Source organism: Tuber melanosporum, assembly GCF_000151645.1.
Source record: "Tuber melanosporum whole genome shotgun sequence assembly, scaffold_105, strain Mel28".
Taxonomy (NCBI): domain Eukaryota; kingdom Fungi; phylum Ascomycota; class Pezizomycetes; order Pezizales; family Tuberaceae; genus Tuber; species Tuber melanosporum.
Genome location: NW_003298761.1, coordinates 171294 through 189790, shown reverse-complemented (window position 1 = coordinate 189790; position 18497 = coordinate 171294). Strand labels below are relative to the sequence as shown.

General features: G+C 47.8%; 1 protein-coding gene; it reads right to left on the bottom strand.

Annotated features, from left to right (window-relative positions):
- Window positions 1-2377: 2377 nt before the first annotated feature.
- On the bottom strand, window positions 2378-4541 carry GSTUM_00000150001 (uncharacterized protein; the record flags this gene model as incomplete). XM_002835370.2 has 10 exons in its annotated part: window positions 4466-4541; window positions 4184-4417; window positions 4079-4133; window positions 3968-4029; window positions 3606-3907; window positions 3399-3550; window positions 3000-3343; window positions 2826-2936; window positions 2601-2761; window positions 2378-2540 (listed from the first exon to the last, which is right to left on the bottom strand). The coding sequence occupies exons 2-10, from the start codon at window positions 4385-4387 to the stop codon at window positions 2378-2380; spliced, it is 1554 nt and encodes a 517-aa protein (XP_002835416.1). The 5' UTR covers window positions 4388-4417; window positions 4466-4541.
- Between the last annotated feature and the right edge of the window lie 13956 nt (window positions 4542-18497).

The window sequence follows — 18497 nt, the reverse complement described above, 5'->3', positions numbered from 1 at the left end:
GCTTGAGTTTCCCAATAATTCTGCCTTCCAAACATCGTCTTGGAAACTGCGTTCATTTCGCGTCACGTGACTATCTCGCAGCAAGCTTCTGGTTTCAATTCTCGTGTTGCGAGTTCCTCCCTCACATACTCCAAGTTCATGACTATCGTTTATATTATTCCCGAATAGCGCGATCTTCGTCCGTTTTCGTTTAATCCGAATGCTACTTATTTTACCCCCTCAGGAATCCGGGCATCATAATTTTTTTGGGCTCGCGGGTGAAAAATCTATCACCTCCGGAGAGTTCTCGGTGAATGAGCAACTATATAATGGACCTACAGCAAGGGCAGTCCCAACGATATTATTGATTGTATAGACTGTTATGTCACTGGGAAGATCGTCATCTCCGGTCATGTTCAGGTACATTCTCTACTCTTACCTCTGCGCTCTCTAACAATTCTCATAGTTCGAAGACTTTCTGCCCAAATCGGCATTCTTCGAGGACAAGCCGGTAGATCTCACAACTATGATGAAATTTAGGATTTTCACCCGAAAGTCGAAGGATTTGGATCGAGATGGTAAGGTTGATATCGGATTGAAGGTTGAAGTGGATATATTCACGGCTATACTGCCGCTAGTCATGATTCCTGGAATCTTTATGCTAGGGCCTAAGTTTGAATTTGAGGTTGGGGTTAGCTCTCTGATCAAAAGTGATGTTGACTTCAGATTCGGGTTCAAAGGGCAGGTAAGAATTAGCGTCTTATTAGAGAAAAATATATATCGATGAAAATAAATGGCAATTTCCTAACATTTGGTAGGCCCCTAATAGTGCAATATATAGGAAAGATCTCCTCGACAAGGACAAGCATGAATCCTCGAAATGGGAAGGTGCAAAAATGCAGGGTCTTCCGTTCGAGCTTCTTGCGGGCTCTCTTGACGCAGAATTTCAGGCCAGTACAAACTTAGTTCTAGCGGTCGGAATCCAACTCGCAGGAGTCTTTGGATACGAGCCAGGCTTCAAGCTAAAGCTCCCGAGGTTGAAGAGGACATACACGACCATTACTAAGGAAGATAATACCCAAGCATGCCCTGGGAGCAAGCACGAAACCTTGGCAAACTCAACAACTGGAATCTTGGAAAAGAATGAAGTCAATCTGGACCTCATTGCCCTCATCGGGCAGGACAGAACGATAAACGCGAAAGCTCGGGAGACCACACTTTTCGTATGCTATTCGTTCCATCCTCAAGGTGAGATATATGTGCTGATATAATACATAGCGGTACGGAACATCAAAATCCCTTTCCAGGATCAATGCTGCCCCATTGTCGATAAACGAACGGAGGAAGGCAAAGCTCTAGCGAAATGGAATAGCCAACAGCAAGGGAGTCCATTAGCTTCGTCTGGTGCTCAAACAGACGCGGGTATGGTTAGGGAAAGCGGTGCCCCTATACTTCAGGGAATCGGGGTATCAGTACCCACCGTGGGTCCTATCGCTACACTTGGAGCTATCAGCAAGAACAATCCAGCCATTCCAACAACAGTAACAACCACTTCTGCACCTAACCCCGCGGCACCCACAACACTGCCCACCGGAACTGGTCAAGCACCTGTTACACCAATGGGCCCGGTAGCCGCCCCACCGGTAGATCCTGATACCGAGCTGCCCCCTTCGACATTTCCGGGCACGGCCCAGTCGGAAGTCGCACCACCAACAACGTTTCCCGGTACTGCCACGCCTCAGAATTTGATGGACCCAGAAAATGCTGGCAAAACGGTACCTGGCCAAGCTCAGTCTCTCTCGCCTCCTGCTAGTGATCCCACCACCGGCCAGCCCGCCGCTAACCCCCCTCCAGGCGACTTCGTTACCAACCCAAGTACCCAACAGTACCCAGCAGTGGCTGCAGATCCCTACAGCCAACGACTATAGGCATCCTAGAGTTCTCCCCCCGCCAGCGCCGGGATCGATCCCTCCGCTCAACAGTACCCTCCTTCGAGCCCGCTATCTCCCCAAACCCAAAGTATAGCGCAACTACAAACCCCTCCGGTTGGTCAAGGATATGCACTGCCACCTCAAGCACCGACATACCCGCCTTTTGTTGCCCCCGGTGCTCCACTAGGGGGATATCTGGGATTCTTTTAGTTTTAAGGAGATAGCGGGCAGAGCCATATGACTATTTTCCACATTTCATTTTGGACTGTCTTCCAGTTTCTTGGGTTGCCTCACGCATTTTTTCACCCTTTCATTTTTTGAATTGCACAGCATCGTATTGCTATCGCTAGGGTATTACAAGAGGGGGAAAAAAATACAGTAAATGATGCTCATAAAGTTAGATGATGGTGAAATCACACTGCGGGCAAATATAAAACAAAGGAAAAGCCAAAAAATCATGAATCCGTTTACTCTTTCCTTGAGATGACCTTACATTGTAATGGTTCATCTCGGGGGACGACAACCATGTGTTCTGTGAACTTCATCCGTTCGGGACCCCGAGCACTAATATCTATCTCAAAACGACGAAAGATAGTCGCGGTGGCCAGGTATAATTCGCACATCGCGAGACTAACAGTGTTAGCTCTAATGAACAATGACAGCATGCAGCTCCCAAAGGGGGATGCTCACTTTATACCGAGGCACTGCCTAGGTCCTGCTCCGAAAGAGGTAACGAATTTCTCCTTCTGCTTGGACTCGGGGGTTAGCCAGCGTTCTGGCCAGAAGCGACGGGAGTCCGGAAAGATGTCCTCATCGTGGTGGATGGAGTAGCTGTCCATTTCGATTGTTGACTATATAATAATTTGTTATGAAACGAGTAAAGCAAAGTACGGTAGGTGTGGTGCCAGTACTCACGTTTCCTGGGAGATGGTAACCTCCAACAACGGCTCCGTCCTTGGGTACTCGCCGGGGCAAAGGCCCAACGACACCATATGACAACCTGAGCATCTCAAGAATCACACCTCTCTACGCATTGTCAGCACAGCTGTTCACATTAATAAAAGGATAACGACGACGACGACGACGAACCAGATACGGCAACTTTTCACATTGAACATGGGAAAAATCCGCATTAATATCTGGGCGGGCCATTTTAAGTTCCTCATAAAGTTTTGTCTGGATAAGCGGATCTCTCGCAATTTCTAGCAATCCCACGCAGAGTGTCCACCGGGTTATATGAACTCCGGCAGCGACAACGCTCATCGCTTCCTGGGCTAGTTCGGTCGGGTCGGCTTTCAAATCTGGGTGCTCGGTGAGGATCCCGCCAAAGATGGACCGGTGCGCTGTACTATTTTTCATTGTCCCATCGCGCATGCGGGAGATGAGGTCTATTAGGTGGAGCTTTGCATCGAGCTCTAGTTCGGCAAAGCTGCCTACTTTAACATTAGAGTTTAGTCACTAAGGAAAGGGTTCTAGGAAGAACCATACCCCCAGAGGGCATCAGAAGATTGATAACCGAGATGGGTAGCGAGTGCAATATCTGTGCCAAGATGGGAAAGTGCTTCATGACTAGGAAAAATTCGAGTTGAGAATCGAATGCAGCGCCTATACGGCAGTCGAAGTCGGGAAGGCTCAGAATACTGCTTCCATCAGCGGCTGGCCAAAGACTCAGCATGTTGAGAAAGGGTGAAATACTCGTAGCTCTTATCGTAAGCAAATTTAGTGATGACATCCACTGTGAATGCGACGAATGCTGTGTAGCAATTGAGAAGTTTATCCTGCACTTCATGCTCCTTCATGCGACGGCAGAGGTGATTGAGCTTCTCCTTGATAACAGGCTCTGAGTCTAAAATCGCTTTTCTGGAGAAAACTGGGTTTAGTAGTGCGCGCCGTTGGCGGTGGAGTTCGGTGTCTATGATTGCGAATACAGCATTGTAAATCTTGAACTGGCCGTAGAACCTAACATCTTTGACAAAGGGGGTGCCCATCCTATGAACCTTCAGAAAATTTTAGCACAGAGCAGCGAAAAGGCCCCAATTTCGGGAACGATAACTTACCTCATGGTATGCAGAACTCTTTCGGAGGCGGAGAGAATACGGGGAGACACGGACGATGGGACCTTCACAATGTTAGCACGATATCATACCCATCGGGTCGAGGATGAACACCATATTTCTTATGTAATTCGTCCATTTTCCATGTAAATGCTCCATCTTGAGCTATCTGGAAGAATATCAGCTAACCGGTGACAAAACTATGGGTTCACAACTCACATCATAATACATTTCATACAAGGAGGTTGCGGCAGCCAATTTCGGCCCAGGGAACTTTGACAGCGGGTCCAGATAAAGTCTGTAAAAAACAAGCCAAATTCTATTCAAAAGCCACACCCCAAGCACTGTGGCAGCAATAGCGCCCCTAGAAATGCTAGCAGGAGCTAGCTCCCGAGCATAAGCTATCACGGCGTCCAAAGCCATTTTGTTCAACGACTATCACTCCAACAAAACCTAAGCCATTTAGCGTGCTCCAAGCGTCACAAGCAGGAATTAACATACAGTAGGGAAAATATTCTCTTCTTCTGGCGATCCCTTCTTTCCTTCAGCGGGTTCCTAGTGTATCGGAGCTTTGCTCTAACGAAAGACACGGGATAGACTTGAAGCTTTATACAATAATCCCTACTCTTCCGAATTTATCCTACCGGGAGAGAAAGCAAGGTAGTGCCGCTCTAGTCAAACTAGGTATGGTCTACAGAAACCAGAACATCTCCCTAGGAGAGGTGGTGGTTAGAGAAAAAAAATATGTTATCCTATACGAACAACTTTGATGTGAAATAATAATAAAATGAGGTCGGCGAGGTTGCCTTACTCCTAGACGGGGGACGACCCCCGCTCTGCACGGTCACTCAGTGGGTAATTGGCTGCTTAAGCCGTTCTTGATTGGCTAAGATGAAGAGTTTCTGGGCAATTATCGTTGTGCGGTACGAGTAGAACTCGAACATGCTGTGGAGTTATTTGCTTTTGACCAATCCTGATGGTGCCGGCCGCAACAACTAACCAGCCCACCAATCCAGGGCGACCCCGATTCAACTGCAGTTGCCCACATACGGTAACTAAGTTAAAGTCTTCGGAATCCAGCGGTTAGTAATGTACAGTACGAGTACTCAAGCGCAAGTATCGGGTGTTGCTGTTGTCACTATTCGAGCACTGGAATCCTACTGCCGCATTGTGATATACCAGTACTCGAGTAGATTCGTGCAATCAAACAGTATTGGATCGAATGCTCTCATCCTTCCAACGAAAATAGGTTTCGTCTAGAATGCTAGCACTTGTGGGGCACTAAACACGCAATCAACGCGGCTATAGATGCAGCTCATATCTGGATAATATCTCTTCCTATTACTTGTCATCGGCGCTTGTGCCACCGCTATCAAACTGGAATAACACATCACAATGCCCCCCCCCAGATACCGATACGGCACCCCACAGGTAGTTACCGAAATACCGGCATATCTAATGTACGAGTGCCGTACTCGAGTACTGGCTAGACTAGGTTTCTCCACAATTCCACTGGGAACTCACGACGTGAGGGAACAAGCCGCCAGCCGAACGCACATTCCCCTACCCGAAGTACTCGGGTAATTGCTAGAGACCAGGCCTGGATCTATGGAAACCCTCCCACCCCGCCCGGGTCTCCGGCTATTGGGCCGGAGAGGAATGAATGGGCAACGCACGGCATTACCCGTCAAGCCTGATGCAGTCGGGCCAGTATTGTATCTTGGCCCGCTGTGTTGGAAAAACGCTGTGACTATCGCGCCCATGAAATTGTATCACATAAATACGGTAGTACAAGTAGCAGCGGAGCACGATATCGTAAAGAAGGTGTCCAAGCGATGAGCTCTTGATGGAATCACCCAGCCTGAAACCCCATACGGTACCCGAGACACACACACAACACATGGTATATATCCATTATCTCCCGGTTCAGCCCGACCTGCCTAGGATGAAGAGTTCCCCCGCAATGCTCGCACCCTATTGATCCACGAACTAGAAGTATGGGAAATTATCACCAGCAAGCTGTGGTGGAAAAGGAATCTCGTTCAATAACTCATACCAAAAATGCCATGAATGCCTCGCGGATGAACTTGGTCCTGACCCACCGGAGGGGACTTCCGTTTGAGGAAAGTTTACTCTTTGGTCGATGATACCACGGGTGTATCGCGGCTTCTTTGCGCAGCTGCTCCTGGGAGGGCTGGGTAGGAACCGGATGTCGTTTAGCCTTTGCGATCGTTGGTTCACCTGAAGGTCGAGGCCCAATTCTGTTCTATTACCCTTTTTAAGACACGCTTTAAACTCACTCGTGGAGCACCCTCACTCATGGAGCAAAGCTCTACTACGGTACTCCTACTGGCTGTCTGTCGTACAGCAGCACCTTAGCTACCCACACATAAGGTTCTCGCCTCATATCATTTAACTTCCTTATCATGCGACTTCCATTCTTCCATTCATCATTTCGTTTGACGCTAATCAGATGCACAGACCTCTCTTCGGTGCCCGCGTCCCTATTAACACTCGCGCAAGAAGCTATGATACTGGCCGTGCGAGATGACATCCTTCGGACCCCCTGTAATACCATACCGATACTATATTCGTACTTGCTGTCGTGCAGAACGACGCTCAATACTGCATATGCATAATATTTACCAGCAACCCAGAATATTATCGTTATCCTACATACCGGTACGCAGCCGAGCGAAGCCGACAAATAGAAGTTGGCGGTAATTGTGAGACATATAAAATAAGTACCGTTGTTATCGGGCGACCTACCGTATCATATCATAGCTCGAAAAATGAGTATTTGTGGGGAATGTTGATCTTGGAGCATTCCCCGCATGGATATCCTTACTGGCACTCCCACTTTCCTGGAGGCGATCACTCTAGTTGCGTTAATGAATAGCCGGGTGTGTGCCATCGAGATTCTGAAATCCGTGATCGTGTGGCCACAGTCGCAAAGTTCCCTCCAACCAATCATTCGCCGACAGGGTTAACACCCACCCTTCAGTTCTTGATAGCGGTGCGAGAACTGTATGAGTACCCTACTCGAGTACAATTTCCCCAGACACGTTTTCTTTAGAAGCCTTATTTTCGGTCGAGCCAACCAGTACAGTACCGGTACTGTACTCGCAGAAATGGCTCCCCGCGCTTGGTTTTTCTCCTTATGGATGCCTATTACCACCCTTCACACTTAGAGGTAGGCATGACCAAATGAGGGCGCCCATGAGACAAATACCCAGGAAGGCCTCGTAGCGCACCTAATACGAACCCCCGCAGGATGGGCCTCAAATTGCCCGAAAACCGGAGCAACCGGAGACGGGGAAAGAAGACACTCGAAACGGATACACACCAGTGGGGCAGATAACCCAGGGGAGGAGACAACATAAATCTACGCAGAACAGGTTTCAGTGCTGTACAATGCCGTATCTTATGAGCTACATTTCCCAAGGCTTAAAAACGAGTTCTTCAAACACTCTGTTATTCTCGAGGGGCTCGCAAGTAGTTAACTTATGATAAATTACAACTAAAATTACAATACCGCACTTGAACGACAAACTAGGGCGGGGAGACTACTTATTTCGTACTTTGAAATGCGAGCCTGCAGGTACTGTACAGTACTCGTGCTGTACTATACAAAACGAGTATACTACTTCCATGAATACAACACCCTTCCATGGCATGGACAAGCGTTCCATTCGTGTGGGATTCCAGGAGGCCCCCCTGTTCGGGGAAGCTCATATCGCTACTTGAGCCCCCATATCATACCGTGGTATCATATGATGGAATATAGCTTCACAGGTCAATACCCCTAAGGTTTTGGGAACCTTCCAGCTGGGCTCAGCGGATTGAACATTTTAGTGCCCAGTATCACTCAGATAATATGTATTATACCTCAAGGTATCATGCTCCAAGGTTGTTGAAGACACCCCTTCACCATTAAGCCCCGCAATTCAGTACCGGGCGTCCAGCATCCCCGTTGGATCCACGATGAGACTGATCATCTCTATCACTCACATACCTACTACCTGCCATACCATCATCAACACCCGAACACCCCATACTTCGGCAAACCCTGATAGCAAAATTCGATGATACCCTCTCTCACCCAAAAACCCCGATCCAAAAATTTCACCCAGGCATTGCTAACCACCATCCCCGGTCGCCAGCGCCCCGAAAGCCTAAAGGCCTCCTATCAACAGCCAATCAGGCCAAACACCATTACTATCTATCAGTATTAAACCACCACCCCACCCTGCACCGCGCAAATGCTTAAAGCTAACATGGCGTAAGGTAGGAGTACTGTACCGTACATTCTTCAACCGCCGAGGCGCCCACCCAGGCGCCCAGGGGGGACAGTAAGCGAGGCCAACCCGGGCTAACCCTGCAATGATAAAGTGGGAATGGCGACCGCAATCGCTCCCCACCCTCTCGGATCGCAAACTCGGCTAGTAGATCACTTGAGACTCGAGTCGGCTCATAGCTTGAGCTGTACCCGATGTTCCCCGCACGTCACGTGAGTGGGTATGATTATGGACTTCGCACCAAGCCGTTATTGCCCCGGCTGCTCCTGTTTCGGCACTACCGTAGGATCATACCAGAATCCTTTCTCCAATCAAGCCCCCGCAGAGATATCATTCGTGAATAAACTGCCGGTAGTAGCCGGTGTCGCAAGGTTTTTCCTGCTTGCCCGCCCCAGTGTTGAGGCTCTCCGGCCTTTGCAACTGTCCCTCGTATGACATCTGAGCCCGGTCTAGGTTGCTTCAAAGGTGTACTCGTACTGGATCTGACAGGACGCCCGGCGACTGGTCACACCAACCTAGATTACTGCTACGAGTACGTGAGGATTGTTTAGCCGATTTTGGAGGGGGGTGGGCGCGTTTGACGAGCATTTTCTTTGGGGTTCTGGTGTTTCTTCCTGTTGTTCGGCCTCGTCCAGAAATCTTTTAGGGCGATTTGCGGTTTTATCGCTTACCGGGAGCCATTTGGGGATGAGCACGAAGCTATCGTAGGTTGTCTGGTCAAATAGAACTTCCGGTGCTGCTACGCCTTGCTGGACTTCCTAGACTTCAATGCTGTGTTGAGCCTCTTTGTCTTTGAAAGTAAGTCTTCTTCAACCTTGAATGACACTCCCCGGTGCTAACTTGACTTAAAGAAGTTGTGAATGTCATGATAAAATAATCTAGGAACTCAAGAATATCTGTAATCATACAGTGGCATGCCTTTGGAAACACTGACCAGACTACCCTGGCAAAAAACGCACAAAACCCCAAAGCACATTCCCCCCCATTCCTCCAATGAGTGACAAGCGGTGATCCCGGGATCCAGCAATACCGACCTGCAGACGGCACGTGATTCTGCCAATAACAACGCTCTTGTACTACCAATACCACGTCGATCATGCCCAACCCAAGTGCTGTAGCCTAGATTCCGCATCATATCAGCCGCCCGCTCATTCCAAACACCAAACACCTACGCCGCGCATCGCCGCCTCTCGCTAAAAGTACCGAAACGACTAGGTTAAGTTATGACACTCACGCACCTCCCCAACGAAATAATCCTCCAAATCACCGAGTCCCTCTCGCCACCGCACATAAACCACCTCCTCCGTGCGAATAGGCATCTATCCCTCCTCCTACCCTCCGCACTCCTATCTAGTATCTGCCGCACACGCTCGGAAGAGCACGGCGTTAGAGCGATCTACTTCTTCGCCGAGGGAAGGGAAAGGCTGCCCATCCGCTGGCTGATAGAGAAGGGAGTGCTAGATTTTATCGAGAACGGAAGGCTCCTGCATGAGGCGGTGATGAGTCAGAGTTGCGCTGTCGTGGAGACACTACTGGAATGCGGGGTTCCGGCGGATACGAAGGACTTCGCGGGACGTTCGCTGGTATACCTCGCTGTTAAGGCAGAGCGCCCAGACGTGTTGGAGGTGTTGCTGGGAAGGAAAGACGTGGATGTTAATTTCCAGGAACACCGTCGTGGGAAGTCCCCGTTTCACGTTGCTGTTAGAAGGAGACATCTCCCTGCCATGAGGCTTCTCATGAACGATGGGAGGGTCGACGTCAACCTTGCCGATCACTACGAGGAAACGCCGTTGCACTCTGCGGCGAGGTTGGGGCAGGTGGAGATCGTGAAAATGTTATTGGAGGACGAGAAATTGCACGTCAATTGCTTGGATATATGCAGCTACACCCCGTTGCACCTAGCCGTTGACGGTGGGGACGTGTCCATTGTGCGGATGATGCTCCGGGATCAGAGATTTAACGTCACCATTGGAGAACCCGGGGGGCAGACACTTCTACACATCGCGACTAGGCGCGGGTATGAAGAGATTGTACGGGTATTGCTTGATGACGGGAGATTCGACCCTAACGTGCCCGATGATATGAGTATGTCCCCGGACCAACCCACTCTAGAAGAGGCTAATCCAGGGGAAAAAGGGGACTGGACTGCATTGCATCGAGCGGTGCATATCAGAAATGTAGCCATTGTTGAGCTCCTCTTGGCGGATGAGAGGGTCGATGTCAATTGCAGATCGAGTATGGGCAAGACACCGTTACATTTGGCCGCCATTAGCAGACATAACGGGGTGTTGGAGCTTCTACTCTCTCATGAGGATGTTGATGTCCATGCAATTGACCATGATGGGGTTACGCCGCTGGAGCTTCTACTTCATCGTGAGGATGTTGGTGTCCAGGCGACGGACCATGATGGGGTGACGCCGATAGAGTTAGTGGCTGGGTGGGAGCTCGAAACATCGTTCTTCAGGGAGGGAGTTTAGGACCTTGCTGGGTGATATCGCGTACTTGGATTTCACACCCCTGTTCTCGAGGCGGAAAGTAAGGATAGTTTGGTAAAGGATGATGGTTAGCTCTGACTTTTGGTTAAACGTGGAATTCAATAACGACAATTTATACCCTGAGCCAGAACTTGACCTACTTAACGTCCATAGTTCTACGCACTCGGTGCCCTATTCCTAAGAATACCACAGCACAATTTCCCAGACCACCCCTGCGTTATTATACAAGGACAATACAACACCTCCCGAGCAAGGGCCAAATACGCAAGGAAGAAGATCACGTCTCGATTCTACACCGGCGTGAACGTGCCACTCACCACTGCTCGCAAAACTTTTCACTACCCCGTAGGGACACTTAAGATCTCTCGATAAACACAGCTCAACAAAAAACAATAGCGGCCTGGGCATCCCCTTCCACCCTAGAATCGATCAACTCAACAAGTCTACCTATGATACCACCCTCCGGGTCCCTAGCTGGAGACCCTTAAGGCCCGACGGGTACCCCCAAGGTTACGAGAACCTTCCCAACAAGCAGTAGTGTGCGTAGCGTGCATCTCGATCCCCTTTAAACAACCTAATCGAACCCCACCCCTTTCAGGCCCGATCATTCCTCAACCCCATTTTTTCGTTTTCTTGGTGGACGCGCAGGATGCCCCTTGGCAACACGGCACCATATATACCAAATAACAATCCTGTTGTCCACAAAAATGTTAATATACAAATCCAAATTCTAAAGTCTTCTGTATATATTACAAATATCAAAAAAACTGCCTGTGAAAAAAAGAAAAAAACCCCTTACAGAGTCCAAAGTGTCCCAAAATTCGAAAGAGTATAGTTTAAGGATAATTGGGCTTTCTCGCCCCATATTGGGTATGAAACAAACAAGGAATAGTCCAACAATACAGTAGATAGTCCAGACCAATAGGCCTCGTATTTGGAGACGTGTAGTCTAATTGCAACATTGAGGGTTTAACAGTAGAAGTGGCCAAATAAGTGCTGTACCACCTTTGTCGATCCTGTCTCCTACTGTAATACAAAAGATCCATGTTCAGAAACCACCCTGTTTGGCGGATAATTTATTTATGCCCTCAGAGACCGGACGAGGCCAACAAGGAGGCCATCAGCCACGAAAACAAAGCAAACCCGTTCAGCTCAAATCGTGCAAAAAAAAAAGAGTCTGGTATAGTGTGATACCAAATTAGAAATCGACCAAGAACGCAAACGACAATCCCCAAAGCCCGACCCTATTCAAGACGAGAAGACCAAAAGGCCGCAATAAAACCATCGACAGTCCGACACACCGCCATCCCAAACCGCGAAGCAAAAGTACCGGGACGCCAGCCCCAACACGGCGCTTAAACCCGCGCATATTGTTTTCAAGCCCATCCTTCGGGGCGCACCAAACGCCCACTAGATTTCAAGTGCAGTCCAGTCCCGACGTGCCGGTACGGTAGTCACTTCCCCTGCCTGCTGAGCGATTCTGACAGGTGGTGTGAGGTAATTCTGCCCCACGCTCCGCCCCCGGGAAACGCTGTGGGAACATCCATTTCCAGGAAGGTGTTGAAGGCCTGATCGTGCCCAACGGCAGACGGGACAGCCGGCACAAATGGACTCGGCAGATGTTGGATGGAGGATGACGGAGGTGAAGGCATTCACCCGTAACTTATATACCCCGCTAAGCTAATCCTTGCGCACTCCTTTTCTCTGCCCGCAACGCCAGAGTACGGTGGGTCAAGTAGACATCGAGTGCAAAAAAAAAAAAAGCCTAACCGAGGATGAGGACCAGCAAGTCAATGCTTGCTTAGCTAAGCAAGAAAGCAGGAGGAGCCTCAGTTGAGTCTCCATTGCTACTCATAACTTGGTTGCATCCTCACTCATAATCGCCAAACATCTACCAACAAACTGTAACAAGACTCCACGGAGTACTATTATAGTTAGCCAAACCTATGCCCACACAGGTGTCAAGAGACTACCACAGTAGGAATGGTGGTAGATCAGAGTTTACTGAGTAGAGGTAGTATTGGTTAGGTACCTCAGTCAGATGTACTATACAATACTAAGAAGTACATAGGTACTAGTATCCCCTTGATTTACATGCGAGTGCGTTGTGAATGTTGAAAGTCTGAGGGAGAAGATATGAATAGTCAGAAATTGCTAGAACTTGGATATGTTCAACTTTAGAGGATATAGAAAAGAGGATTGGTATTAGGAATACTGGGATTCGATACCTAGAAACCATGCTAAGTAGGGTAACCCTACTTAGAATCAGAATTCCTCGTCTCCAACACCCACCACAGGCCCCCTTATGGGGCCTGTACGTTATTATACATATTAACCTCAGTTGCATCCTGTGACTATAATTCCATTCATTTTTGAATGTGTAGAAATAGCAGCATTTACGTCACTGTCAACTGACCGACAGGATCCTGTTCACAGGATACCTGAGAGGGGACCTTCAGTGAGATCCAGGAAGTGGAATGGAGTAAATCTGTCAAAGACTCAGAAAGTTACTAGACTTCAAAGATGTGACATCTTTGGGATGGGCAATAAGTAAGAGGACATTTTTACATCAAGATAGGGTATCAAATGGTAAAGAATCTCAACGAGAAATAAATACATCTGCATCTACTCTACAATAAACAGAAGAGTCTAGAACTTTGAAAAATACTATCATAGAAGCTAATAGACTTCACTGAGTATAACAACTAGGACCAGGAATGAGCTGTAGTTTTGGGAATGATTCTCAATACTAGAATAGTGATTAAAACACTATTACCCAGAGCAGTCAAGGATTGCTGACTGAGGGATTATCTGTTAATCTAGTAAAATAGCTTCCTGCAAATTAATAAGAAGTTCTCAGGAAGATATCCATCAGTTGGATACAGAGTTATGGAAGGTTAAAGTCAGGTGACCTAGGAAGGTTGCAATTATGACTACCTTTGCAGAGACAACCTGCAAATGAGACTGATCATTTCATCAATGGCAAAGACAATTAGGGCCAACTCAGTTTGACTTGAGAACTAGGCCATAAGTCTAAATACTCTGATGATCGGATAATTACTATTGGAAATGGCATGGTTGCTAGCTAGCTATATCATAATTATCAAAGAGGGTATCATGATTTTCAGGATCTTCTGGTGTTCGCACCTTTGAAAAATACCCAACTTTGCAAGTTATAATTGGAGAGGTACATAGTTGTATAATAGATAAATGTAGTCTGTGAAAACTTAGACATGGAATATAAATATTGAAGTGCCTCCTAAGCTTTTAGACATCATCAAGCAGAGGAGAAGAGACTTTAACAATATAATATTGCCTTTATGATTCTATCAGACTTTACCTATTTTACTTCGCTCTTAGTAGTTATAAATGAAACGAAAGAAATCTGAGTCTTCCTGGACAATCTCTATCCATAGAAACGAATCTTGGTTGGCCTAGATAATATTAAAGTCTATCAGGTTGTCTCCTCCTAACAATTAGTGAGAAAGAGAGTCAGAAGGAAGGGAGTATATTTCATGGAAAATAGTTGGTGTAGAGCTTTTTTTCATAGCTACAAGATTATTCTTCTTTATTCTACTCATTCTTTTACCTCTTCCATTTTACTCAGTGCCTTTCTCAAGATTTGGTTGACCTGGAGAAGATAAGCCATTGCAATGTGTTCTGAAATATTAGGGTTATATTCTCAAGAAAACTTAATGCCATAGTTTAAAGATAGGTAGTAACTGCAACTAACTAGTAGTATAATATCTGGTTATGAATGTAGCTTAGCAAGGACAAGGTTTTCACATAACTCATGATTATGAGTCATAGGTATGTTGTTGTTTTGCATATATGACTTATTTATATCATATGACTGGTTATGTTACAATTTATTATATTTCACACATGACTTGATTATGAGTCATAAAAGATGCACCTGGTAAGTATGACTTGCAAGTATGCCTTGCGGGTATGCCTTGCATGTATAATTTATATTTTACACATAACCTTATTATGAGGTCATAGGTTTGTGCAGGTGACTACTTTGGTCAGATGACTAGTTTGTTATGATTTGGTTTAGTACATGTGATTACTTAGAATTACATGACTTGGAAAAGGAAGTGTGCTATATAAAAAGGCTGGTACGGCCGAGGAGGATAGGCTCTTCACACTTTGTTCTAAGTTCTTTGATGGGCTTTACCTTTACTCTGCTATTGTAGAGTTCTTTTCGTGCCCAGGATGGTCTTTGATGCCTTGCATTCTGGGAGAGATATCTGAATTAACTCTGTAGTTCCTGTGGTTCTTGGTATTGAGTTCTGTCTGTGATGGTGATTGCATGACAGATTACTTATTTGCATCATATCATTGCCTGCCGGTTATCTCATGATGGTAGCACTTTGAGTCTTTAATCATGGTTGCTTTCGAGTCCCTCTTGGTAAAACATCCTAGACTTCTAGTCTATCATCTACTCACAGGTTTCATGTTTAATTAGGGTGATTTAAACATTACATTTGGTGGGATCACCTGCATTGTTCTTTTGGTCGGCTCATATTTGTTGGATTTTAATGGAGTCCTTAGTGCTCATGATGCAAAATGCACTTGGGATAGACTGAGAACCTGTCCCAGTTTTAATACATTGTACTGATTGCATCATTCCTCAGTTGGCAGGGTGGTACCCACCCAGCCTCTCCTAGTTACGTTATGTTTCTATGGTCAGAATCCTAAAATGTCATTTATCACTGTTTCTTTGGAGTTTTTGTCCTTATCGCTATACAGTAGTTCAGTCAAGTGTCTCCTCCTCACCTCGTTACAGATGGCTTCGACCCTGAGACCTCTTACCCCCTGGTGTGACTTTGACAGTTGTCTGGGGTGGTGTGGGATGATTGGCTACCAGGCTGTTGTATTATCTGTGCATTGTGGTAGTTTGGTTGTGGATTGTGGTTGGTGTCTTTACCCATTGCATGTTGGGCCTACTTTCTGTTTATCTGCTTCTATTTGTTCTCCCTCCCTCTTTCTCTCACCTCTGTTGGGGGTGCCTCTTACACAGTATTTGGTTCATATGTTTTTTCATGACCTATGGAGCTAGCTTCTATTGGCACTGCCTGACTTTTTCCTGGGTTGGTTGGGCTTCGGTTTGGCTGAGTTGAATAGTGTTACTAGTGCTGGTATCTTTAGGTATTGGTTCCGTGTCACGAACGTGGCTTGGCATGAAAGAGGCTTTCACGTGACATATGGTTATGAGTCACAGGTATGTTATTGTTTTACACATATGACTCATTCAGGTCATATGATTTGTTATGTGTGGGATTTGTGATGCTTTCACACATGGCTCAAATAGGAGTCATGGGATGTGTGCCTGGCGAATATGTCTTGTGAGTGTGCCTTGCGGGTAAGCCTTGCGCATATGATTTATGTTTCGCACATGACCTTATTATGAGGTCATGGGTTTCACGCATATGACTCAGTCAAGTCATATGACTTGTTTATTGTGTTATGATTGATTTATAAGTTTTTGTACATGACCTCGCTATGAGGTCATGGGTTTTGAACATGTGATCACTTTGGTCACATGATTAGTTTATTATGATTTGGTTTTGCACATGTGTCTACTTTAGGTCACATGACTACAGGTGGGAAGGATACTATATAAGGAGGCCGATGCGGGCGAGGAAGATAGGATCTTCACGCTTTGTTCTAAGTACTTTTCCTTGTCCTTGCCGTCGCTTCGCCCCGAGCGTTTCTTTCACCCTCAGGGCGGGCCTTGATGCCTTTGATTCTGGGGGAGATATCTGAGTTTGCTCAGTAGTTCCTGGGGTCTTTGGTGTTGAGGTCTGTTAGGCGTTGCGTGGCGGATAACTTGTTTGCGTCTCATTTCGTTGGGCTGGTTATCTCACGATACAAGCACTTCGAGCACTCATCACGGTCGCATACGAGCCCCTTTTGGTAAAATGTCTATGGCTTCCGGTCTATCGTCTACTCCCAGGTTTCGCGTTCGATTGGGAGGATCGAACATTGTGTTTGGGGGGATCACCCGTGTCGTTCTTTGGGCCAGCTCGTGTCTTTTGTTGGGTTTTAACGGAGTCCTTAGTTCTCGCGATACAAAACGCCCTTGGGTTAGACTGGTGACCTTCCCAAGTATCAACACGTTGTACCGGCCGCATCAACCCACTGGGGAGGGGGCCTCGCCGGCCCCCCCCCTCCTCGTTACTACATGTTTCTACGGTCGGGATCTTACGATGTTGTTTATCGCCATTCCCTTGGAGTTTTGTCCTTGTGGCATTTACGGCGATTCAGTCAGGCATCTCCTCCTCGCACCCGTGGGGATGGCTTTGACCCTGAAAAATCTTACCCCCTGGTGTGGTGATTGTTGCTACCTGGGGTGGTGTGGGATGATTGGCTGCCAGACACTCGCGTTGTCTGTGCATCTGGGTGGTTCGGTTGTGGTCTGTGGTTGGCGGCTTCACCCATTGCAAGTGGGGCCTACCTTCTGTTTGTCTGCTTCTGTTCATTTACCCTCCCCCTTCTTGTCGCGTCAGTTGGGGATGCCTCTTTCCCGTTGTTCGGTCCGTGCCTGTTGCTGGACCTGTGGGGCTGGCTTTGGCTGACTCTGCTTACTCTTTCCCGACTCCGTTGGATTTCAGTTCGGCTGGGTTGGATGGTGTGGCTGGTGCCCATGCCTTCGGGTATTGGTACTGCCTCCTTTGTGGCTCCCGGCTGTGGCTGGTGGGCTCCCCTCGGCTATACGGTACTGGGGGTTGGGGCTCTGTTCATGTGGCCAAGATCAATGGCTGCCTGGCGGGGCTGGGTGTCGTTTGTCTTGTGGCTGTGGGGTGGTTGTTTTGTTTGAGGGGCTGGGGGGGCTGGATGGTCCGTGTGGCTTGTGGTGTGTGGGGCTTGGGGGGGGCTGATTGGAGGGGGAGAGGCACCTGCGAGCACCGGTCGGACATGTGTCAGGTTGGGCGATGTCTAATTAAGTGTCTCCGGACCGGTTTGGGCTGCTGGGCGAAGCTGCTGAGTGCTGTAAAGCTCCCCGGCGGACCGCTGGGCTGATGGCCACCTGTGCGGATAGATTGGTACGACCACCTGGTTGGACTTGTTTGGGTTCTGTGTGCTGGGTATTGTGGAAGTTTGTTTGGTTTCTTTGGTTTGGCAATGGGCATGGCTGGCAGGGGCAAGGCACCACGGGTGGGAGATAGGCCCCACTGACTATTTCGGTCTGTCACCACCTCTATGTATTTCTTTTGTTTATGAGTTTGTTTTGGGGGAGAGGTAGCGGGTACAGGTCCTCCTCACCATTACGCTCCTCGGAGGCACTTGGCAAAGTGGGTTTATAGAGTCAACGGCCTGGCATGCGGATGCGAGAGGTGGACATGTTGGTTACCTCCTCTCTGCCATTGTGTCGCCTCTAGTGTATATTTGTTTTGGTTTGTTGTTGGTTTTTTACTGTGGTAGAGGTGTTTCGGGACGGTATTTAGACCGAGTGGTAGTGGTTTTGATTTTGTTGGACGAGGAACCTGGTTGGGTTGGTCTCTTGCTCGGCTTCGGCTACGCTTGGTGCTGGTTGGCTTCATACCAGAGGGGCAACGGACTTGGACCAGGGAGGGCACTGGGTTGTTTGATGGTCTTGTAATTAGTTTCCGTGCGGGCATGACTCGGGGATGGCAGGTGCGGGACCGTAGACTTAGTTAGCCTAGGATTAGTGGTATACTGGTTAGCGGTATCCCTGTACCGGCGGGGGCTCATCATATACCAGTGTTGGCG